We start from the raw sequence: 25,726 nt of genomic DNA on the forward strand, positions 1-25,726 counted from the left end.
TTTATAGTCCAGCTCTCATATCCATACACGACTACTGGAAAAACCATAGCATTGACTAGACAGACTTTTGTTGGCAAAGTAACATCTCTGCTTTTTAATGTGCTGTCTAGGTTGGTCATAACTTTCCTTCCAAGGAGTAAGCGTCTTTTAATCTCATGGCTGCAGTCACTATCTGCAGTGATTTTGGAGCCCAAAAAACTAAAGTCTGACACTGTTTCCACTGTTTCCTCATCTGTTTGTCATGGAGTGATGGGACCGGATGCCATGATCTTAGTTTTCTGAATGTTGAGCTTTAAGCCAACTTTTTCACTCTCATCTTTCACTTTCATCAAGAGGCTCTTTAGTGCTTTCCTTTCTGCCATAAGGGTGGTGTCATCTGCATATCTGAGGTTATTGATATTTCTCCTGGCAATCTTGATTCCAGCTTGTGCTTCATCCAGCCTGGCGTGTCTCATGATGTACTCTGCATATAAGTTAAATAAGCAGGGTGACAATACACAGCCTTGACGTACTCCTTTTCCTATTTGGAACCAGTCTGTTGTTCCATATCCAGTTCTAACTGTTGCTTCCTGACCTGCATATAGGTTTCTCAAGAGGCAGGTCAGGTGGTCTGTATTCCCATCTCTTTCAGAATTTCTCACAGGTTATTGTGATCCATACTGTCAAAGGCTTTGGCATAGTCAGTAAAGCAGAAATAGTTGTTTTTCTGGAACTCTCTTCCTTTTTCCATGATCCAGAGGATGTTGGCAATTTGATCTCTGGTTCTTCTGCATTTTCTAAAACCAGCTTGAACATTGGAAGTTCACGGTTCATGTATTGCCGAAGCCTGGCTGGGAGAATTTTGAGCATTACTTTGCTAGCGTGTGAGATGAGTGCAATTGTGTGGTAGTTTGAGCATTCTTTGGCATTGCCTTTCTTTTGAGATTGGAATGAAAACTGACCTTTTCCAGTCCTGTGGCCATGGCTGAGTTTTCCAAATTTGCTGGCATATTGAGTGCAGCACTTTCATAGCATCCTCTTTTAGGATTTGAAACAGCTCAACTGGAATTCCTTCACTCAGTGATATATATTTTTTCTTCATATTCTTTTTCATTATGGTTTTTCATTGGATATTGAATATAGTTCCCTAAACTGTACAGGGGGACCCTAGTGTTTATCTGTCCTATGTTCAGTAGTTTCCCTTTGCTAATCCCAAATTCCAATCTCCTCCCTCTCCCCAAAAACACACGTGCTGTTCTCTTTGTCTAGCAGGGTTTTAATTATGTCATATAGTTACCTAATGGGAATTTCCAAAAAGATAACAGTGAAAGTGTTAGTTGTGTTAGTGAAAGCTCAGTTGTGTCTGACTCTTAGTGAGCCCATAGACTGTATTCCATCAGGCTCCTCTGTCCAAATAATATACCAGCATACAATAAATTCTAGTGTTTTTTTTTTTAAGTTGAACACCTTGTTTTTAAAAATTAAGTTCCAAAGTATTTTTAGGTCTGTACTGAGAATTTGAAAGCCCTGTAACTTGTATCACTAAAAAGAAAGAATAGAGAGCCTACAAAATATAGGATGCAGGATGTTTTAGTTTAGGCTTAAAAGCATGTTTTTGATATGTGTGTGTATACAGAGTCATTTAAAGGCAGAAATTCACAGAATGGAAACAACTAGCATAACGGAAAACTTAACTTTATCTCACTATAGCAAGTACAGTAGAGTCCTGTAAATATCTGTTCATTTAAATGCTTTTTTCTTTGCAGAGTTGGTGAAACGCCACGCTGGGGTGCTGGGACTCGGTGCGTGTGTTCTTTCTAGTCCTTACGATGTTCCCACCTGGATGCCCCAGCTCCTTATGAATCTCAGTGCACATCTGAATGACCCTCAGCCAATCGAGGTAAAATTCTCCCTTGGTTTCTTTGCACATATATTAACAGTGATAATTTTCTAGGAAACCATTTAGATGGATAATTTTCTACATACTCTGGGCTGTCGTCTTAAATAAGGTCACTACTACTGCCTCTGCCAGAGCCACGTCTGTTCATCAGTAGTTATTAAAACCTTGCAGAGACCCCACTGTTTTCTATATTTGAGATCTTTTGTTAGCAAGAAAATTACCATGTGGTCTGTCCTTCCCAGTCCAATGGAAGCATATTTAAATTTTATACTTGTTTCTCTGGCATTTTATACTTAGGAAGTATCTAACCAAAGGCTAATGTTAAACAGGAAAATGTGATGGTTTTATTTACTGAACACCTGTGTTCCTACATTAAACAACTTGGAAGACCAATGACTTGGTTCTTTTCACTTTGACTAAGTATATATTAAGTATATATTGAAACTGATTTAACAATGTGGTATGAGTTCTAGTCATTTGTCCTAAAGTGAAGCTGGTACCAATTCTAAAGAAGTAATCTAGGTGGCTTTTTGAGGTAAGATCGGTTTATTGGTTGTGTAGCGCTGGGTGAAGTGTAAGATCTGAAGTCCCGAAGGATCACTACTTAAAGGTATCCTGAACATAACCTTGGAGAGGTTAAAGTGAAATGTATGTGGGTTGCTTATCCTACAGATGACTGTAAAAAAGACATTATCCAATTTCCGAAGGACACACCATGATAACTGGCAAGAACACAAACAGCAATTCACTGACGACCAGCTGCTCGTTCTCACCGATCTCCTTGTGTCGCCCTGCTATTATGCATAGAAAGGTGAGGCAGCAAAGTTTACAGAAGTCTGTTTTCACGACTTTTGCTATGACCCAGTGGAAGTTCCCAGAGAATTTTATACTTTTCTTTCTCTGCTTTAGGTGTCAAGCAGAGAGTTGCTGTGACAACTTTTACGGGCTTATGGTTAAATAAAAGAAAAGAGCTCTTACTCATAAGTGCCTCCGAGTGGGGCCTGGCCATTTTGGGTTGTCCTAGGGATTCTGGGTTCTACAGTTGTGAAAATACTTCATCTCCGGTCTTAAGTATTTGTTGTCTGTTCTGTATTAAAGAAGTAGGGCCCAGAAGCCTTTCTATTGAAACAGGATGAAAAAAGATTTCATTTATTTGCCTCTTTGAGTTGGATGTCCTGTTGTCTAACTGAAGCTTTCCTCCCCCCCCCCCCCCCTTCTCCTCCTTGATACAGATGAGTAGTCCTCACTTCAAGCTCTTTTCATCAAAAATTCCAGATCCTCAGGTACCATCTGTGGTGGCTTTCTGCAGATTTAAAAACTCTGCCTCTGTTGAGTTCTTATCATTTTGGTGGTTTCTGTGTCTGGTCCAATTAGTCCGAGTTCCACAGGTTCTCAGCTGCCGTTTGATTTCCTAACTTGTCCGGAAGTATTTCCAGTATATTGATCACTTTTTCTTTGAGGCATCTGACAAAGCCACAATGTCTCAGATTAGAAATAATTACCCAGTATGATCATGACATACAAGACCAGACAGAGTCTAGGAACTCATTATGAAACCGTTTACTTGGAATGGAGGATGCCCATCTGTAACACAGGTCCTGTCATTTCATTCATCTCAAATTATTTTGAATTCTTTCCAAATGGCTGTTGAGTTTAGATGGTGATAGGGCTGTGGGCCATACATCTGAACCGTTAAGAGCCTTGGGCCTGGAGAGCCGTGAAGAGGGAAAGAAAAGAGGGCAAGTCTCGAACTCAGCCAAGGACCTGATGGATTGCTCGACCAAGACACAGAAGTGAAGTCTGTGTCCACGTGTTTCCCACAGACTGGAGTTTTTGGTGCTGAATAGAAGAGCAGTTGCTGAAAAACCAGGGGTTTGGTGAATAAATTTTTGATGGATTGTTATGTATGTATACAAGCGTGTGATTTTGAAAATAAACAGCAACAACAATAAAAACCCTGACTGAATGATTTTTACCTGTATTCTTTACAAATATTGTTTGACCCTCTTTGAAAACTGTTATACTTTACTAATGGAAGACTGCTGTGTTTGCGGAAATTCTGTAATCTTTTTCTCCCTCCCCCTGCCCTTTTTTTTGGCCTGCAGAATCGTTGAGAGACTAATAAGTCTTAATATTTAATTGACTTGTTTAATAAATGTTACATAGATGTAAAAGACTGTATAAACTGTAGAGACAGCATTGGCAAGACTTTGTACAGATGCAACCTCTTACAAAACACCATTGTGTAATTAACTTGTAAAGATTCACATGTAGCTCTTTATTATAGTGACTTTTGGCTTTTGTACCAATTGAATGCCATTTTTTGTGTGTTTTTAAATTATTTTCTTTATCTTTTCATGCTCCAAAAGCTGAGGTGTGGGTTTGAGTTCATTTATCCTTAAAATGTCTGAATTTTTATGTAACTTTTCTGTGTGTATCTCTAAATGCGAACACCACGTGTTTGCCTGTGACCAGTTTATAGAATGCAAGGTATCTTCTAGGTTGAAGTACTTCACAAGGTGGTGAATGTCATCTTGCAACACACCCTGTACAGTCTTCCTTAAAGGAACACTACGGTATATTTTTTAGTATCTACTTGCTGAATGACTTGATACAGGCCTAAGCACAGCAGAGGTCCTGGTACAGTATTTAAGTGTCAGCATACACAGGCGTAATCCCTGTATAGAGTAGTGCCAACCTGATTATTTCAATTGTGTAACTAGTTTAAAACCCAATAAATGGATTGTTTTTAACACCTGGTTTTTGGTCTTCATTACAAGGAGAAGACAGTTCTGGAGCCAGTGACTTGTGGATTCCTTTTGCATTCATAGATCTGGATCCATAAATTCATGCCCTCTGACCAGACTGCATCATCTAGATCAGACCTGCCCAGCTACAGTAGCTTACAGCCACATGTGACTGTTTACATTTAATGTAAATTAAAAATTACTCAGTCTCAATAGCCACATTTCACACGTTCATTAGCCGCTTGTGGCTAGTGGTTACCCTATTCAGTAGGCACGTGAGTATTTTTTGTCAGCATGGAAAGTTCGACAACACTTACCTGGGTGATTGATTCTCAGATTGATGTGCCTGGAATGTGAATTTCAGTTCATACTCCCAGCTCATGATACTGATACCTGGTCCTGAAATCACAGTTTGAGCAGTGAGGCTTTATGTTATATTGACCACTTCAGTTTCGTCCTAGCTAAGCTGTATTTAGGTGAGGTTCCTAAAGTGGGGAATTTTAAAAAATACAACATACTAGGCACCCACTGTGGCCCTCAATCAGAGTTTTTCTGGTTGGGACTCAGGTATCAGTGTTTTTTAAAAGTTCCATCAGTGCTTCAGTTGGGTGGCCATGATTGAGAACCACTGGTGAAGACCCCAAAGGCCCATTCGAGACCTAAAATCAAGGTACCTTAATGAGTTTTTAAAATGCCCCCAGTGATTCTAATACCAGGTTTGCTACTGCTACTTCTAAGTCACTTCAGTCGTGTCTGACTCTGTGTGACCCCATAGACAGCAGCCCACCAGGCTCCGCTGTCCCTGGGATTCTCCAGGTAAGAACACTGGAGTGAGTTGCCATTTCCTTTTTCAATGGATGAAAGTGAAAGTGAAGTCACTCAGTCGTGTCTGACTCCCAGTGAACCCCATGGACTGCAGCCTACCAGACTCCTCCGTCCATGGGATTTTCCAGGCAAGAGCACTGGAGTAGGTTGCCATTGCCTTCTCCAAATACCAGGTTTCAGTTCCGTTCAGTCGCTCAGTCATGTCCGACTCTGCGACCCCATGAATCGCAGCACGCCAGGCCTCCCTGTCCATCACCAACTCCCGGAGTTCACTCAGATTCACTTCGATGAGTCAGTGATGCCATCCAGCCATCTCATCCTCTGTCATCCCCTTTTCCTCCTGCCCCCAATCCCTCCCAGCATCAGAGTCTTTTCCAATGAGTCAACTCTTCTCATGAGGTGGCCAAAGTACTGGAGTTTCAGCTTTAGCATCACTCCTTCCAAAGAAATCCCAGGGCTGATCTTCAGAATGGACTGGTTAGATCTCCTTGCAGTCCAAGGGACTCTGAAGAGTCTTCTCCAACACCACAGTTCAAAAACATCAATCCTTCGGTGCTCAGCCTTCTTCACAGTCCAACTCTCTCATCCATACATGACTACTGGAAAAACCATAGCCTTGACTAAACGGACCTTAGTCGGCAAAGTAATGTCTCTGCTTTTGAATATGCTATCTAGGTCGGTCATAACTTTTCTTCCAAGGAGTAAGCGTCTTTTAATTTCATGGCTGCAGTCACCATCTGCAGTGATTTTGGAATACCAGGTTTAGCAGTTGCTTATTACTTTGATACCCTAACTGCTTATATTGTGAATTACTTACCTCCTAAAGTTTCTGTCAGTGACCTCAGGAATGAAAAGGAAGAGCGGGAGAAAAGGGATGAATGGCAACTTGTCTAAATATGCTGCATTCAAAAGGATGGAGAACGACAGCAGGAACCATTTTAAGGGAAGGCCAGTGTTGGACAGGGAGGCCTGGCGTGCTGCAATTCATGGGGTCGCAAAGAGTCGGACATGACTGAACGACTAAACTGAACTGAGTGTTAAGACTTTGGGGAAAGGTGTGTGAAGGGAGACCAAACTGCTGATTGGGCCTGGAAGACTTAGTTAAGGCAGGTTTGGGGTGGGGGGCCAGTGGTAGGTAGAAGTAAGGGGAAGAGAAAGCCTGCATTCTTAATGTTGTAAGAGCCAATAAATCATCTTTAGTTTCCCAATGCATCCTTTCAAAAAGAAAGACTTTGCAAGTTGTGTTTCAGAATTTGGAAGGAAAATTTACCTACTTCTCTTACTGTGAACGATTAGTAATGTGGCCAGAAAAGACCAGTGAGGTGTTTTGTCTTACTGGAAGAGTTAACTTTCTGTAGTCTTTGTAGTTGTTTTTGTGGCCAAAGGCCACCTCTCCTGTTACTGTATCGAGTATTCCATCATAGTTGAACATCAAGGTTTTCAGCTTTCTAGGCTGCAAATCACACCACAGTGAACATTTTCATAACTTCATGCTTAAAACACTTATATTCAAATATTTCCTTATGATAAATTCCAAGGAGTGAGATTTGTAGGTCATGATTTTAAACATTTTTATGGCTCTGATGTTCTTTCCTCAAAGTGCACGTGTCAGTTTCCATTGTCAGTGTGTACCAGAATGGTAGTTTTCCTGCAAACTGATAGTCTGTTCCTATCTTAACATATGTTTAGTCAGCCCTGCTTGTTTATTTGTAGACTTTCCACTTTCTGACTGTGAAGCCAGTGTTCTTTCCAATTTGACACACTGCTGGTACATTCTGTAGGCATAATTACAGTAGCTTTAGTCTTGATACTAGTTTTGGAACTAGTGATTCCAGATACTCTATTCTAGACCGACTGATCTTTTACAACTTGTGACTGTGTGTGTGTGTCCAGTATGAGATAATTTTTCCCATAGGTGTAACTCGTGGCATTTTGGCCAAGACCTATTGTAATATCCTTCTGTCTTATGGCCACATGCCTGGAAACGAGCTGGAAATTATGCAACAGCTAATTTATATGGAGAGGAGTATGACATTTGGTTAGTTTCCACTTTGAATGGCAATTCCACTCAGTGCTAAACGATGTTTTTTGGTCGATTATTTCTAGCCTCTGAGGTCACCATTAGACAACATAGATTAGAATTGCTGCAAGTGGTAGGAGAGTAGACTTTTGTGGGAATTGGAAATTTTCCTTGAAGTTATTTGTAAATTCTGATAGCACAATCAACTCCTGGACAGAATACCTCTTAAATTATCCAGCCTTCTTGATTTTTCTTCTGATGAAAGCAGAGTGGGGGGCGGTGACTTAGGGAAAATACATTATATGCATAAATCAGATTCTTTGGTACTCGTTGGTACCAAACAGTTCTGTTTTAAAAGATAACCATTAGCCAAAATAAAGAATTTCAATGGCAATATCCTAAGTACTTCACTTGAATGGAATTTTCAAGATCCTAGTTAGCAGGCTGGCACACTGAAGCAGCAGAAAAAGGGCTTAACCCGCTTCCTTTTGTCTCCGAGTAGCAAACATACTTGGGAATGCTACTTGATTGCTCTTGAGACTACAACCCACATAATGAGTTCATTATTTTGGACACACTGTGAACTGGGATGGGAGTCCACATCCCAGGATGGGAGGTTGGTTACGTTTTTGGTTCCTATTCTTTACTAAAATTAGCTCAGCTAGTTTTGCATACATGGCTTTTCAAGATGTTTTACATTCAACATGGCATTGAGTGATATCCATGACTTCTTGGCTTTGCCCATTTCCTACCCATTCTCATGGGTACTTTCTTTGCAATTCGCATTTGTTTCCTAATAGATACTTCCCTCTCAGTGAGCTGAGAGAAGGAAAAAAAAAAAAAATGACGTTAAAGTTGGTTTGATTTGAAGTCTGTTACAATGGCGTGATTTACAAATTCTGGGTCTCCAGGTACCACCCTGGAAGGCGACGCCAGTTTAATCCTGGAGCAAAGTATTAGCTGCAGCATAGAGAGGAGCTAGGCAGGCGCACTTGGAAGCACCAGGAATGGGGAGCGGTGGGCGGCGGCGGGCCGGCCAGAAGCCCAGGGAAGGCCCTGGACCCCGCTAAGACCGACGTGAAGCCTCCACCCCGCCTTGTCCACGGTCTTCACTCTGTAGGCCGAGGCCCCCATGGGTCACGCTGTGTGCTATCGGCGCCCCCACCTTTGCCCTCCTTTCCACCCAGTCCGCCCCCCTCTTCCTCCATATGTCAGCTCTTGCCAGCCTCAGGGAGCCCCCACTTCCCGAGCGGCAAAACGGCGCGCCGGAGACCGCGCGGCGCGGGGAACGGAGGTCGCGGCGGCGGGAGCTGCCGGCCCCGGGACCCCAGGAGGCCCGCGAGGCGGCCGGGGCGCGGGGGCAGGCGGGGCACCGAGCCCGAGTGGCCGGCGGAGGGGGCGGCGCCCTCGGCGTCTCCGTGACTGCGCCTCCGCGCCCCGGCTCGCCGCGGCTCCCGGGATGCGCGGAGGCGGCGGCGATGGCCATGATGCCTCCAGCTCGGCATCCGCCGGGGCGGCGGGCGAAGCTGGGGTCCGGGCTGCGAGATGGAGGAGGAGGGGCGGCGCGGCGGCCACCAGGCAGGTGAGAGGCCGCGGGCCCCCGGAGGAGGACGACCCCGCGGGGACCGGGGGGGCCGCCGGGTGAGGGAGCCGGCAGCCGCGTGGGTTCGGGCCCGGCCGCGGCGCACCTGCGCTCCTGGCGAGGCCTGCGGAGAAACCATCTCGCTCCTGCCTGGCGCGTCCCCGGGCCCCGCGGGGCCGGTGGAACCCCTCCCCCACCGCCCATGCCCTGCCTGAACCCTCCTCACCTCAACGACCCTTTCCAGAATCCTTTACATGCTTCCCTAGACCGGCCTAGGCCCTCCTCACCATAACCTGCTCCAGCCCCGGAGCCCCTCAAGACCCATCTCAAGTCCCGGATCGGGGTCGCCATGCCCTCCCAGCAGTCTCCTAGTCCAGCCTCATCCTCAGGAGGATGCTCCACACCCTCCCATCTCCCTCATCAACCGACCCTACCCGATCCCATCAGCCGCTCCGGGCTTCAAAAGTAGTTTAGTGGGGAGAAAGAGCATGGCCTCTGAAACGCAGGTAAGTCTGGCTTGCATCTTAGTGACCTTGGACAAGTCATCTGACTTCCCTACTGTTTTCCAGATATCTCAATACAAATCCAGTGGGAGTAATAACAGTAGTACAAAACCTTGTTCTCCTGTGAGGGTTAGAGTCTGGACAAGCCTGGCCTGGAGGAATTGAAGGCATTATTTGGTGTGTGTCTGGGCGGGTGGTGGTGGGGGTGGGGGGAGTTGGAAGAAATCAGATCATGAGTTGACTTGTAGAAGCTCATGTAAAATGTTTGAATATGTACTAAAATATTAAGATAGACTAAATTATCAGAGGCTCTTCACACATATAATGCGAAATCATTGATGTACATTTTCACTTACTATTCCTCGCTTACTAGTTACTTGAGGGTCTCTCCTCCTTAGTTGTAATAAGATGCATATGATATGATTTCATTTCTTCTTCTTATGTCTAATATGGCTTCTTCTTAAGACTGGTGTTCCAACTTAAAATTTTTCTGGTTTTATTATTTTTATTGCATCTTCTTCCAGGCCCTATTTATGCTCCCAGAGATAAAGAGAAGCTTGTATGCTTGCATTGAAAAGTGTTGGTAACCTCTATTTAATATTTAGGAATAAGTAGCAGATGCATTCATTTACACTCCACCCCAAATAACTGAGTTTTATAATTCTGCCAGCATACCTTTGTCCCAAATTGTTATCTCAGCCTCCTTTTTCTTAAAGTCTCAAAAGTTAGTACTAAGACCTAGGTTTACTTTCCCCTCACTTCCTTATTACTTCAAAAGTTTCTCTGCCGAAACCTTTACTTCTGATGTCTTCTTGTTTTTCTCTCTTTTCTCTTCCCTGTCTCTGATTCCTTCCTTTTTTCCTTAATTATCCCAAATCAGAGTGATTTATAATTACCTTATACCAAACAATAATTTTTCAACCTCGCCAAAAAGGTACATGCAAATACATATACAGATATATGTACATGGAACTTTGAGTTGGGAAGGAATTGCAATACCTACTTCACAGGATTATAATGAGAATGAAATAAAGTTGATAAGCTATGTAAAGCTTCTAGTAGAAGTCTCTGGCATATAATAACCACCCAATACATTATAGCTGCTGTAACTGTCTTCTGACCTGGGACTGCCTGCCTTGATTGCTTTGCTATTTTGTTTAGCTTGGTGGTGTGCAGCCTTTAGAGAGCAACTGCTTAGGTTCAAATCCATGCTCTGCCCCTTTAAGACACGTGCTCTCTCTGCCTCAGTTTCCTCATCTGTAAATTAGAGATAAGCTATACTGTCTGTCTCAGGGTTGTGACGATTTGATAAGCTAATAGTGTGGAGCACTGGGAGCATTGTGGAGCACATCACAAGCACTTAGTAAAGGGAACATCCTAATGATGATACTGCCCCAGAATTCCTGACTCAGAATTCTTTTATCAATCTATTGAAAAAAATTATAATTGGAGAGAAAGTAAAAGTTGCCCCTCAACTCCTCCAAATTTTTTTTTTCCTTCTGCCTCTTATCTTTGGCTAATGTTGAAGCTTCATCATTCTATTTTCCCCTTTCCAAATGTTTCCCAGCCTGGACTCTGCATAACTTCCATCAACCACTTCTTTTCTTTTTTTCTAATAATTTTCATTTATTTATGTATTTTTGGCTATACTGGGTCTTTGTTGTTGCATGGGGTTTTTCTCTGGTTGCAGAGAGCAGAGGTTACTCTCTAGGTTGGTGCATGGGCTTCTCATTATGATGGCTTCTCTGCTGGAGCACGGGCTCTAGAGTGCACGGGCTTCAGTAGTTGCAGCTCATGGGCTCAGTAGTCGTGGCTCCCAGGCTCTAGAACACAGGCTCACACAGGCTTAGTTGTTCCGAAGCATGTGGGATCTTCTTGGACCAGGGATTGAACCCGTGTCCTCTGCATTGACAGGCAGAGTCTTTACCACTGAGCCACCAGGGAAACCCACCCCGTCCTTTATTATTACTCACTTGATATTTCTCTTAGCATCCTAATTCCAGACTTCATCCTTCTAATGTTTCCAAACCAAATTCCTGCTTCCCCCTCCAGAGTCAGGGGAATTTTCTATAAACAGGAATATCACCTTTCTGCTTCTACAAATTGGATTTTCTCTTCTACTTCCTTTTTCATTGGTTAACCCCAATCTTCCAATTAACAAAAACTTAACAGTAAAAGTTTTTTTTTTTTTTCTTTCACTACACAGGTATTATAAAGTGTTCAGAAACGGGCACACAGTCTTTAAGTGAAAACAATAAGCTGTCCATTATTATTATTATTTAATTCTAATCATCAGGAAACTAAAGATCAGGACTAGTTCTTCTCTCCCGTAGAACTCTTACGAGGGAAGTACAGAGAAGTTGGTCCCACTTCCCAGTGGAGAAATACATGATATTTTCATGATCTGTACTTTTTGACCATTGAGAATATAGAAGAGGTTATCTTCTTCCTTCATGAAGGACACCAGTTAGTTTTATGGATCTCCCCAGGACTGAAATGCGTCTGATACTGGCACAGGTGTACCTATTGCTGAATGCTGGGAGACTTCTGTATTGGGTGGTTCCTAACTCCTGCTTGAAGCTCCCAGTAATCCCTCATGATCAGGCCCCTTCCCCTATACCCCACGATTCAGCAACTAAAGGATTTAACCCTGGCTTCACTGGAGGCCCTGGGACTCAGCTTGAGCTGGTGGTTAAATATTCTGAACATCACCCATGGACCTCCCCAGTACCACTGGTTATTCTTAAAATGCTGGATTAAAGCACATTCTTTTTGGTTGCCAAGAGCTTTGGATGTACCACTGGAAGCATCTGGGAGTAGGGTGGACACCAGGCCAATGGGGCTTTGCGATTTTGAACAATGAAAGACTGTGTGAAGGTATTTTAAATCTCATTGCAAGATGGGAAGAGAAAGTTAAAAAACCAAAAAGAAAAATAAATTATTCTTTGGAAGTAGATGCTATGTCGTGCTCACCTATGCGCCCAGAGTACCTGGTGTAAAGCTGGCAGAGAGCACACACACGTGGATATGAACTGGATGAATGCACACACAAATGCATGCACTGGGGGAATGTATGCATCCTGCCTCATCAGGAGGACATGCCTGCTGGGATCATGATGACTCACATTTATATAGAGTTTACAGAGCAAACTGGTAAGTCTCAAATATAATTCTGACATCATTCATTACTTCCATTAATATAGTCCTACACAAAGCTCTTTTCCAGAGGAGAATATGGCGTTGGCTAAGAAATCACAAGCAGGGAGAAAATATAAATAATGGAAAATAAAGGGCTCTTCCTAGAGAAAGAAATCAGATTTGTTAGTGATGTCTGGAAGTTTTGTGAAAGGCCACAGTATGCTTCAGTGGTACCCTCTTGCTTATGGGTTTCTCCAGTGGCTCTGACGGTAAAGAATCTGCTTGCAGTACAGGAGACCTGGGTTCAGTCCCTGGGTTGGGAAGATCCCCTGGAGAAGGGCATGGCCACCCACTCCAGTATTCTTGCCTGGAGAGTTCCATGAACAGAGGAGCCTGGCGGGCTACAGTCCATGGGTAAAGCACAGAGTCAGACATGACTGAGTGACTTTCACTCTTGCTTACATGTCAAGCACATGCTGTTTGTTGCCTCAGTCCTGCTGTGGAGACCTGCTCCCTTCTCCCAGCCTGTCTGTCCCCCACTCCATACCCCTCACCTTTCACCCTCCTAGCTCCTCCTCGTGAAGACCCCCTTAGCCTCTCTCAGCCTCCTCCCTGGCCTGGATCAATCCCCCCTTCTCTTCTCTCCACACTGCACTGCCATCAGCTGATTTGCCGCATTTGGCTATAATTACACAGTTAGATTGATCTGCTTCAACTAGACTGTGATCTCTTTGGTGGAGAGGTTATATTCTTGGTGTCCAATGTCTGGTATCAGAATTTCTGAAGGTAACATCTGTACACTCACCCTTTAACCGCAATCTCAAGGGGACGAGGCTTCAGTATCTTGTTTTCTTTTTTTTCAACCTGCTCTCCAGCTGATGCTTAAACTAGTTTGAAAACCCCTGTGTCCTAAAACCTAAACTTGGCTGGATTAATGTATTTCAAGGTACCTATGTCTTTTCTGTGTGGGGCTTTGGGAGGAGAAATGCTTTCTGGGCACTGGGTCAGAGCTGAAAAAGCCTAGTGCTTTTGTAAAAGATCACGAGATCTCTCTGCTGTCTCCATTCACTCCTTTCTGTTTCTGGGGATGCATTTTCGTGCGCAGGCTTTTCTGCCTTGGGCCCCCTTTGTCAGTCGTCGCTCGTCTGTGAGTTGAGGCCCTGACTGCCTTCCCACAGAAGGAAGAGTCGTCTCTGAAGATGAACTCAACAGGCCACCTTCAGGATGTGCCCAACACCACCCTGCTCCACATGCCTCACGCCCAGGGAGGGAACAGTACCAGTATCCGGGAGGGTCTCCAGGAACCGGTCCACACGGCCACCTTGGTGACCTGTACCTTTCTGCTCACGGTCATCTTCTGCCTGGGCTCTTACGGCAACTTCGTTGTCTTCTTGTCCTTCTTTGATCCAGCCTTCAGGAAATTCAGAACCAACTTTGATTTCATGATCCTGAACCTGTCCTTCTGTGACCTCTTCATTTGTGGCGTGACGGCCCCCATGTTCACCTTCGTGTTGCTCTTCAGCACAGCCAGTGGCATACCGGACGCTTTCTGCTTCACCTTCCACCTCACCAGCTCGGGCTTCATCATCATGTCCCTCAAGACAGTGGCGGTGATTGCCCTGCACCGGCTCCGTATGGTGTTGGGGAAGCAGCCCAGCCGCACGGCTTCCTTCCCCTGCACCTTGCTCCTCACTCTGCTCCTCTGGACCACCAGTTTCACCCTCGCCACCTTGGCCACCCTGAAAACCAGCAAGTCACACCTCTGCCTTCCCATGTCCAGTCTGATCGCCGGAGAAGGGAAAGCCATCCTGTCTCTCTACGTGGTCGACTTCACCTTTTGTGTGGCGGTGGTCTTCGTGTCCTATGTCATGATCGCTCAGACACTGCGGAAGAACACTCAAGTCAGAAAGTGCCCGGCTGTGATCACCGTTGACGCTTCCAGACCACAGCCTTTCATGGGGGCCCCTGTGAAGGGAGGTGGCGAGCCCATCCAGTGTACCATGCCGGCTCTGTACAGGAACCAGAATTACAACAAACTGCAGCACGTTCAGACCCACGGATACACTAAGAGTCCCAAGCAGCTGCCAACCCCTGCGGCCAGCCGGCTCCAGCTGGTGTCAGCTGTCAATCTGTCCACGGCTAAGGACTCCAGGGCGGTGGTCACCTGTGTGGTGATTGTGCTCTCGGTCCTGGTGTGCTGTCTTCCGCTGGGGATTTCCCTGGTGCAGGTGGTTCTGTCCAGCAATGGGAGCTTCATCCTTTACCAGTTTGAACTGTTGGGGTTTACGCTTATATTTCTCAAGTCAGGATTAAACCCTTTTATATATTCTCGGAACAGTGCAGGGCTGAGAAGGAAAGTGCTGTGGTGCCTCCAGTACATCGGCCTGGGTTTTTTCTGCTGCAGACAGAAGACCCGACTTCGTGCCATGGGAAAAGGGAACCTCGAAGTCAACAGAAACAAATCCTCCCATCATGAAACGAATTCTGCCTACATGTTGTCTCCAAAGCCCCAGAAGAAATTTGTGGACCAGGCCTGTGGCCCAAGTCACTCCAAGGAAAGTGTGGTCAGTCCTAAGATGTCTGCTGGACATCAGCACTATGGTCAGAGCAGCTCTACCCCCATCAACACTCGGATTGAGCCGTACTACAGTATCTACAACAGCAGCCCATCCCAGGAAGAGAGCATCCCACACAACTTGCAGCCAGTAAACTCCTTTGGGTTTGCCAATTCATATATAGCCATGCATTATCACACCACTAATGATTTGATGCAGGAATATGACAGCACATCAGCCAAGCAGATTCCGGTCCCCTCTGTTTAGAGTTGTGGAGGCTAGCGAATCTCATATAAACTGTTTTGGTTTCCGATACTAATTGATTTTTTTTTTTAATTTTGGGAGACCAGAGCTACATCAAAACTTAAAGACCTAGACAGCTGACACTTATATCTTTTTTCTGAAGTATTAGCATCACTTGGTTCGTTTTGCAGTTTCTTGATATTTTATGAGTTGATGAAAAAGTTTATTATTTTACACCTGACCTGCACTCCAGTCTTTTGTACTAAATTTTTAAACAGATGCCAGGGAATGGTTTTGCTACTGTATTAAAGTAGGGAAGGAACTGATTATGGTCATTTGAGCCAATATTATGATTCTTTGAAGTACGAGCTGGATGTTTTTAAAGACTATGAAGGTATCATCTTTACTGAGGTATTATTTTTATTAACTGGATTATAAATTTTAATCCTTTGAAGTGTTCAAATGGGGTCAATATCTTTTGTTTTTGGTAGCAGGCTTATTGGAATAAATAATACATTGTTCAATCAGAAATGTACTATTCATAGCTAGATTTACCAAAAATACACAAGCATTAGTTACTTTCTTTTCATAAGACAGTCATCTAAGAATAGAGTACTATGATCATTACCATTTCTAATTATAGACATTATTCTTTTGTGTCAGCTGAGTAGCTGTATAGTTCTTTTGAAAAGAAATCTGGTTTTTCTTGCTAAAAATGAATTATTTTATTTCAGAATGATCTTACCCGAGAAACTTAGTGAAGAGGACTGCATCTGTAGTAGAGTGATGCTCTTCCTGGGAGAGGAGGCGCTAACTGTGGTCATTTCCTCAGGGTGCTGTTATGTTATGTGGGAAGTGGGCTAGACTGTTGTATGCGTTAGACAATCTTTAATTATTGTCTAAGAAGGCGTAAGGATGCAATGGGGGTGTTTCAACTCATGCTTTCCTTCAGTGTGAGGATGGTTTGTTCACAACCTGACAAAGAGTCTCTGAATAACTAATTTAGAAAAAAAGTTTTTGATCTTTGTTTATATATTACCATGGTAGAAAAATTCTTAAGATGATCTGTTTTCAAAGTAATTGTGTTACTTCTCTCCCATGAATCTTAAACTGGAAATGGGCAGTAAGGGGAAATAGATTAAGTATTTCTACACTTACAACTAATTTTATTATATACTCAGTGATGCCTAGCATAACAACTGTAAACTTATTTTTTTATGTAAAAATGTTTTCATGATGTAGTTGATTTTTGAACTCAGTACAATTTTGGAACTATAGCTTCTAGAAAAGATGAGCATCAAGATACGAAACCTGTCTTTATAAATTGTTATAGTCAAGAACTGTTACTACAGATTGGAAGGCACTTTGTTCCTTTGGATGAAAGGTGTTCAGGTTATGACATCCTCTCCCATGCTGTTCCTAAAATCAGAGACTATGAGAGGCATGGAGAAGATAGTTAATACTCAATTAGAACTCGCCTCAGTCTTGTCTAATAATTCTGACCTCCCAGTATCAACCAGTCATTTCTATTTCCAAGGTTTAAGTATGAGATATGGATTTTATTTTGTTTTTAAATTCACTTTTTAGGACTCTCTCCTTCCCTTCCCTCTCTCCCTTCTAGCCTTTATTTTTACTATTAAATTTTATAACAGAAGAAAAAATATCCGCTCTCACTTTTTTTTTTTTGGTAATTGAATGCTATTTTTGGAAGTCACTATGACCTATTTCAATTGTGCTTTTATATTTTTAATACAACTCTGTTTTCATTTGCTAATATTACCATGAAACAGTTGGTATATAACCTCTTTTTAACAAAGAATTAAGAAATCTAATATCCTCTCCCAAGATCATTTGAAGAATGGTGGCAAATTAGGAATTAAACATTTATCTAAATTAAGAATCTGGTATTTATTTCAGTAAGCCAACAGCTTTTAAGTAATAACATTAATCAAGAAGCTATTTCATACTTTTTAAGGTATGAATCTCTTTTTGGCTAGGCATTTCAAATGTGACTCAATAAAAGATACTTTCTAAAAATTTCTATTGTACTTGTAAAACTAAAAATTACAGGTTTCCTTTGTGATTTTGGAGTTTGAGACGATTTTGACCCATGTTTGGCAGGTAAAAATCAAAGCATAAAGAAAATTAAGCATGTGCATATGAGGTTTCAGTCTCTTTATGCTCATCAAAAAATTATGGATTTAACTTGCATGAAGTACATAGTGGGCTAGATTCTTTATATCTCTGTATCTATGTCTATATGTAGGTATATGTAGATATAGATATAGAGGTGGGAATATGTAACTTGTCTCTTCATAAGTTATATATGTCTAGCCATATCTATATCTACCTGGAGATAAAGATATAAACAGGCATATATAACTTCTCCATAAGGGCTAAAATGAAAATTTTTATAAAAGTAATGAGAATTCACTTATATGACTAATTAAGCAGGGCATATTAATTAGTTCTCTTGATGCTTTACTGTGATGCAAAGTATGTGATTCAAACATTTTATAATTGTTCTGATGTTAACCATTAGGCCAGATTTGTATTACTGATGCTTTTAATGTTCTTTTAAACTGATGTTTGGAAAATAAAAATAATGAAAATCCTGACATTTCTGGAAATCAGACTGCAATACTTTTACGTTCCTGTCCAATCACTTAAAAACCATCAGGGAATAGCTGTGCTCAAACTCCAAGAAAGTTATTTTCCTTAAAAGACGAAATAGCTTGTTTGACCACATTTTGTAGCATGCACTTATACTCAGAATAACTGGGAATAATTAGCTCCAAAGGTTAATTATTTACTAACCTAGGTTTATCACCCAGTGGGAAAAGTTCTGACTAAACATTTCAAACACTTCTCTGAAATGACATGAATCTGGTAAAAGATATGGAATTCTGGATATTTCAGTTTATTAATCAGGGTTTGATTTTAAGAATCAGGAAACATAAGTTTAAACAGAAAAGGAGTGAACATAGGAAGTCAGATGTCTTCTCAATCATTAGAAGGTCAAGGCTCTTTGACAGTGGGTCTTCAGGAAAATTTCAAATAAATGCTACCAATAGCCAGCAGAGCTGCTCCTTCTGCTATAGCCAGGAAGGGAGGGAGTCAGTAGATTTCCCTGGACCTTGGACTTCAAGGACACTGGCTGCTACACTGCCACTACCTTTACAACCAATCCTGTTGATACCTCCAAAGCAAATGCTGGACATCAAAACAGTGCTGCAGAAAAAAATTTGGCACCAGACCTTTAGTTGGCAGAACCCAACTTGCCTTTAAAACCCGAGGTTCCATGAACCTGGAAAGTGTAGTTACACTGAAAAGGTAAACTGAAAGGAGGTTCAGAAAAGATCATGAGTTCCAATCTACTCCATCCTCAAGGGTCCACCTTTTTGGTGCTCAACATTTATAGCCACTCCTTTAGCTGTACGTCCAAAGAACACCAGCAAGAGCAGCGCCACTCACAACTGCTCTCATTTAATCAAAAACATGCTTCTCTCCTCCACAGGAAAGATGCAAAGTCCGATCAACTACTCTCATTCTTGCGATGAACTTTTCTAGTTCAGTCAGAAATCTCAACTTTATATTCTGTAACATAAGGATGAGATTGTAAAGTTTACCACTGAAGGGTCAGGCCACTCAAGAGGGCTGCTCTCTTGCTGTTTGTACATCCTGTGCCTGCCCTAGCAGCACCCTGCGTACTTGGGTAACCTTCCTACAGGCTTGCTCCAGGCCCCAGCTGGTGATTGTTTCTGTGAAAGAGGCGGTGAGTGGTGTGCCTTCCCACTAGTTTCCCTGGTGACTAATGAGCCCACCTGATGTCAGTTCCCCCATCACTGGTCATCTCCCTGCACTTTGGTGTAGACTGCCATCTTGTCCTGCCTGCCCACCGCTACCCATGATAGGGTGTCACTCCAGGACCTTGCTTCAAGTCCCCATGATCCATTAAACCATTTGATACTGACTAGGGTTCTTGGCCTTCCCTAGTCAACACAAATTGATAAAAGGCCTGTCACAGTAGTGGGGAGAGAAAATAAATAACAGTTCCCTTGCTCACTCCCAGAGGTGAGGAGAGCTGGTTTCTTATATGGGGTGAGGGGAGGGGTAGTCCAGAGGTCAGGTCATAGGGGTGGCTTAGAAGTTTTGCTCACCTCTAATAGGTGCTGAGTCCAGGGGGGCATGCACAGTACCTTGCTTTTTCTCTCGACACACCCTGGTTGTTTTGTTTTCTTTTTTTGCTAAGTCATGTCCGACTCTGTGACCCCACAGATTGTAGCCCACCAGGCTTCTCTGTCCATGGGGACTGAAACCCTGTTTTTACTCCCAGCTGTCCAGAAGCAGCAGTTGGGCATTGCAGCAAAGGTCCCAGGTCCTGGCCTGTCACACACTGAGTCTGTGCTGCTGACTCTTCAGCCTTGAAGCTGGGCAAGCACAGGCCTTATAGGCCTATAGGGTCTAGCTCCCAAACCAACAAACACATATGGAAAGCAGCAGGAAAAACGGGGTTAAGAACAGGAATTTGGTGCAAATGCATCATAAGGAAGAAGACATGGGAGCTACATAGGCCTGCCTTGCTTCTTTCTTTCTTTATTTTTGGCCGTGTTGGGTCTTAGTGCAGAGTGTGGGCTCTTCATTGCAGTGCATGGGCTTCTCTCTAGTTGTGATGTGCAGGCTTAGTTGCCACACAGCATGTGGGATCTTAGTTCCCTGACCAGGGATCGAGCCCACATTTCCTAGATTGGAAGATAGATTCTTAACCACTGGATCACCAGGGAAGTCCCTGGCCTTACTAGCTTTGGATCAGGAAGTCGTAGTTGGTGTTTTGTAACTTCTTCCACCATCCCCTGTTTCTTATCCCTTCCTCTGAGAAAATAAATAACTTTATAAAATAGTGGAGGGAAGGAAATACTAAGAAAACAAAACGTAAGGAACATAAAGCAGGATTACAGAAATAAGACAGCAAAAAAAATGTAAATGCATTATGTTGTTTATAAAAGACAAAAGTCCTTGAATTATAAATGATATGCAGGGAGTTCCCTGGCAGTCTGGTGGCTCAGATGGTAAATCATCTGCTTACAATGTGGGAGACCTCGGTTCAAACCCTGGGTTGGGAAGGTCTCCTGGAGAAGGAAATGGCAACCCACTCCAGTAGTCTTGCCTGGAAAATCCCATGGAGGGAGGAACCTGGTAGGCTACAGTCCTTGGGGTCTCAGAGTCGGACACGAGTGACTTCACTTTCACTTTCACTTTCCCTGGCAGTCCAGTGGTTGGGACTCTGCACTTGGATTGCCGAGGGCCTGGGTTCAATCCCAGTTCGGAGAACTAGAATTCCCACAAGTTGCGTGGCACGGTCATAAGAAAAAAGAGATGTGCAAAATTTGTTGCTTGGAGTAGATAAATGTGAGATAAACTGATGTAAAAATTAAAAGATAGGAAAAGCAGATCATGCTTTGAACAAAAATAAGGGCATTACAATAATAATAGCAGAGAAGAACTGAAAACAAACTCACATTAAAGAAGAGAATTAATATTGATAGGGAGAACACCCAAATAGTAAAGTAATAACAGTATTCATTCATTCAGTAGATATTTAATGAATACTCTGTGCCAGGAACCTGAGATACACTGGTGAAGTTTCTGTTCTCCAGACAGTTACATTATGCTGAGGAAGATAAACAGGTTCAGTTCAGTTCAGTCGCTCACTCATGTCTGACTCTTTCCAGCCCCATGAACTGCAGCAAGCCAGGCCTCCCTGTCCATCACCAACTCCCAGAGTTTACCCAAATTCATGTCCATTGAGGCGGTGATGCCATCTTGCCATCTCATCCTCTGTCATCCCCTTCTCCTCTTGCCCTCAATCTTTCCCAGCATCAGGGTCTTTTCAAATGAGTCAGCTCTTCACATCAGGTGGCCAAAGTATTGGAGTTTCAGCTTCAACATCTATCCTTCCAATGAACACCCAGGACTGATCTCTTTTAGGATGGACTGGTTGGATCTCCTTGCAGTCCAAGGGACTCTCAAGAGTCTTCTCCAACACCACAGTTCAAAAGCATCAATTCTTCAGCTCTCAGCTTTCTTCACAGTCCAACTCTCACACCCAAACATGACTATAGGAAAAACCATAGCCTTGACTAGACGGACCTTTGTTGACAAAGTAATATCTCTGCTTTTTTAATATGCTGTCTAGGTTGGTCATAACTTTCCTTCCCAGGAGTAAGCGTCTTTTAATTTCATGGCTGCAGTCATCATCTGCAGTGATTTTGGAGCCCAAATAAGAAGAAGTGGCAAGAATACACAGAAGAACTATACAAAAAAGATCTTCACGACCAAAATAATCACAAAATAATCATGGTGTGATCACTCACCTAGAGCCAGACATTCTGGAATGTGAAGTCAAGTGGGCCTTAGAAAGCATCACTACGAACAAAGCTAGTGGAGGTGATTGGAATTCCAGTGGAGCTATTTCAAATCCTGAAAGACGATGCTGTGAAAGTGCTGTACTCAATATGCCAGCAAATTTGGAAAACTCAGCAGTGGCCACAGGACTGGAAAAGGTCAGTTTTCATTCCAATCCCAAAGAAAGGTAATGCCAAAGAATGCTCAAAGTACTGCACAATTGCGCTCATCTCACATGCTAGTAAAGTAATGCTCAAAATTCTCCAAGCCAGGCTTCAGCAATATGTGAACCGTGAACTTCCAGATCTTCAGGCTGGTTTTAGAAAAGGCAGAGGAACCAGAGATCAAATTGCCAACATCCGCTGGATCGTTGAAAAAAGCAAGAGAATTCAGAAAAACATCTATTTCTGCTTTATTGACTATGCCAAAGCCTTTGACTGTGTGGATCACAATAAACTGTGGAAAATTCTGAAAGAGATGGGAATACCAGACCACCTAACCTGCCTCTTGAGAAACCTATCTGCAGGTCAGGAAGCAACAGTTAGAACTGGACATGGAACAACAGACTGGTTCCAAATAGGAAAAGGAGTATGTCAAGGCTGTATATTGTCACCCTTCTTATTTAACTTATATGCATACTACATCATGAGAAACACTAGGCTGGAAGAAGCACAAGCTGGAATGAAGACTGCTGGGAGAAATATCAATAACCTCAGATATGCAGATGACACCACCCTTATGGCAGAAAGTGAAGAGGAGCTAAAAAGCCTCTTGATGAAAGTGAAAGAGGAGAGTGAAAAAGTTGGCTGAAAGCTCAACATTCAGAAAACGAAGATCATGACATCCGGTCCCATCACTTCATGGGAAATAGATGGGGGAAACAGTAGAAACAGTGTCAGACTTTATCTTTTTGCGCTCCAAAATCACTGCAGATGGTGACTGCAGCCATGAAATTAAAAGACGCTTGCTCCTTGGAAGAAAAGTTATGACCAACCTAGATAGCATATTCAAAAGCAGAGACATTACTTTGCCAACAAAGGTCCATCTAGTCAAGGCTATGGTTTTTCCTGTGGTCATGTATGGATGTGAGAGTTGGACTATGAAGAAAGCTGAGAGCTGAAGAATTAATGCTTTTGAACTGTGGTGTTGGAGAAGACTCTTGAGAATCCCTTGGACTGCAAGGAGATCCAACCAGTCCATTCTGAAGGAGATCAGCCCTGGCATTTCTTTGGAGTGAATGATGCTAAAGCTGAAACTCCAGTACTTTGGCCACCTCATGCAAAGAGTTGACTCATTGGAAAAGACTCTGATGCTGGGAGGGATTGGGGGCAGGAGGAGAAGGGGACGACAGAGGATGAGATGGCTGGATGGCATCACAGACTTGATGGACATGAGTCTGTGTGAACTCTGGGAGTTGGTGATGGACAGGGAGGCCTGGCGTGCTGCAATTCACGGGATCGCAAAGAGTCGGACATGACTGAGCGACTGAACTTAACTGAACTGATGTAATTTTTATATAGCGCTATGTTCTATGAAGAAAAACAAAATAGTTAAGACAGAGAAAGTGTCAGGGATGTTATTTTTATTCAGGGAAGTTAGAAACTATTTGGGACAATAATAGAATTGCCTGAGTTTTTTTTTCATTATCATTTATTTCTAAATTCCATTATTATACTGATTTTAAGCTACATTAAATTGATTTTAAGATGCATCTTCAATTTAATAATAGCTTTTGAAGAATAAAGAAACATTATTCAATTACAAGATACATCTGAATTTCCATTATTATATTTCTTTGGGTCCACAAATTATTTAGAAGTGATTCTCTTGGTTTCCAAATGTTATATTTCAATTACTGATTTTTAACTTGATGACACCACGGCAAGTGAGATCTATACAATTCCAGCCCTTGAAAATTACTTGAAATTTGCTTATGTTCCCATATATATGGACAGTTTGTTTAAATAATCTGAGTATACTTGAAAAGTATGTGTATTTTTAAATTGTTGAGTAAAACGTTCTCTAGAGGTTCATTTGTTCAATTCTATTGGTTCTGTAGTTCATATTCATACTGATTTTGTTTGCTTGATCCAATGAGAGATGGCAACAAAAGCGCTTATACACAGAAGGTAGACTACTAGTATGTGGTTGGTGTGCATGGGGATCCTGCAGAATAGTTTAGAGAGAGGAGAGAGAACTGGTTATTTGCTGGGTTGTTACAGTGGAGGTCAGTGAGGGGAGTTGCTATGGGAGTGTTATTTTAAAAATTCAGAAAATAAGATTGTAGGTATTACTCAAAATTCACTTCTGAACCTTATTACTATATAAACATGCATTTGTACAAAGTTATAATCAGAATGTATATCTTCTGTTTTTTCCTGTTGAAGTGATCACATTATCAAACTTTTGAAGAGCAGATTCATTGTTGAATACCGTTCAAATTACTCCCAAACCTACGTCTGTTCAAGGAAAGTAAGGTGGAGGAAAATTGCCTGCAGGCAACCTAGCAAATAAGAAAGAGTGTTGGGAATTGAGTATTTCCTTATAGACTGCCCTTATAGAACTTTTTTAAGGCATCAAAACTGTGTTGGCAACAAGGAGTGTATGTCTTGGCGGAAGGTTTAAGTTTGGAAACTCCAGGTGGGGCCAATGGTAAAGAATCCGCCTGTCAATGCAGGAGATGTAAGAGACATGGGTTCAATCCTTGAGCGGGGAAGATCCCCTGGAGGAGGAAATGGCACCCCACTCTTGTATTCTTGCCGGGAGAATCCCATGGACAGAGGAGCCTGATGGGCTATAGACCATGGGGTCACAAAGAGTCAGACAGGACCAGAGTCTTAGTATGAACACTTGTTGATCTAAGAGTTATTCTAGACAAAAGAATTTTCTCCTGTTTTAGTAACACTGTTAACCTCATCTGATTCACCACCCACTGTCCACTTTCTCACTACAGCCCTGCGACTTAAGTGATAAAAAATGCTCCGCTGTACCACCAGTATGCATTCTACAAGTTCTGACTGTGAAAATGCGTAAGAGCAGGTGATAACAGTAGCCTTTGGGCTTACAGGATAGTGTGTCGCTGTTACTGTGTTAGTCGCTCTGTCATGTCCAACTCTTTGTGACCCCACAGACTATAGCCTGCCAGGCTCCTCTATCCACGGGATTCTCCAGGCAAGAATACTGGAGTGCATAGCCATTTCCTTCTCCAAGGGATCTTCCTAACCCAGGAGATTCACCAATTTCAGAGGTTATGGTGTGAAAAAATGCTTACCTTAGAGGTGGTAATATAGAATGTTCAGTATAAGCTAAGGGAAAACACAGAATTATGGTCTTCATAAATAACTTTAAGGATCTTTCTTTGACACTAAGATATTGAATTCCTTGGGCAGCCACTCTTTACATCCAAAAGCAATGCCTTCGTAAGATTCCAGATAGGAATTCTTTTCCAAAGTGAGAATGGGCAGTAATGAAAGGGCAGTGGTCTTTCAAAGAAACAGCAGAATGAGGTCATAAATAGCCTTCTTAAACAGCTCAGTTGTAGGGGCCTGAAAATGAGCATCTACTAACTGGCTCCCTTTGTCCTGCTCCAGATACTTGCACCCCAGTTTGAAGATCTCTCCCCTAGGCCACCAAGCAGTTCAGGGTGGCAGCAGGTTAAGATTCCCACAAGATTTGACTTTGGACTGTGGCTTATTCTTAAGTAATTTCTCCATAACTCAGCCAAGCCAGGTTGTGGAGTCTCCCCTTTCAAAGTCATCCTCTTCATTCTGTTTATTGGCAATAATATATGGAGACTACAGTGGGACGTTTTGATTCTCAGAGGTAGGTT

At 42.7% G+C, this 25,726-nt stretch overlaps 2 protein-coding genes across 7 annotated transcripts in view; both read left to right on the forward strand.

The window, feature by feature from the left end:
* PSME4 (proteasome activator subunit 4) overlaps positions 1-4,632 on the forward strand; it is a 96,366-nt gene extending 91,734 nt beyond the window's left edge. For 2 of the 4 annotated variants that reach the window (XM_015094386.3, XM_060412198.1), the window contains 3 exons: positions 1,746-1,879; positions 2,552-2,690; positions 3,112-4,632. In XM_015094386.3, coding sequence (XP_014949872.2) covers positions 1,746-1,879; positions 2,552-2,686 — 269 coding nt within the window. In that variant the 3' untranslated portion in view covers positions 2,687-2,690; positions 3,112-4,632. Of the gene's footprint in view, positions 1-1,745; positions 1,880-2,551 lie in introns of all 4 variants that reach the window. The other 2 variants (XM_027966831.2, XM_060412199.1) reach the window with 2 other exon arrangements.
* Positions 4,633-8,918: 4,286 nt separating this feature from the next.
* On the forward strand, positions 8,919-18,110 carry GPR75 (G protein-coupled receptor 75). 3 transcript variants are annotated; one of them, XM_004005955.5, is made up of 2 exons: positions 8,919-9,053; positions 13,800-18,110. In XM_004005955.5, the coding sequence occupies exon 2, from the start codon at positions 13,894-13,896 to the stop codon at positions 15,514-15,516; it is 1,623 nt and encodes a 540-aa protein (XP_004006004.1). In that variant the 5' UTR covers positions 8,919-9,053; positions 13,800-13,893; the 3' UTR covers positions 15,517-18,110. The 3 variants fall into 3 exon arrangements, with proteins under 3 accessions (XP_004006004.1, XP_042102101.1, XP_042102100.1); XM_042246167.1 differs by having other exon boundaries at positions 14,105-18,110; XM_042246166.1 differs by lacking the exon at positions 8,919-9,053 and adding an exon at positions 9,296-9,559.
* The last annotated feature ends 7,616 nt before the right edge of the window (positions 18,111-25,726 follow it).

Source organism: Ovis aries, chromosome 3 (assembly GCF_016772045.2).
Source record: "Ovis aries strain OAR_USU_Benz2616 breed Rambouillet chromosome 3, ARS-UI_Ramb_v3.0, whole genome shotgun sequence".
Taxonomy (NCBI): domain Eukaryota; kingdom Metazoa; phylum Chordata; class Mammalia; order Artiodactyla; family Bovidae; genus Ovis; species Ovis aries.

What these genes read in the sequence shown, in the direction of transcription:
- GPR75 (XM_004005955.5), top strand. Translation starts at nt 13,894, where the DNA reads ATGAACTCAACAGGCCACCTTCAGGATGTGCCCAACACCACCCTGCTC.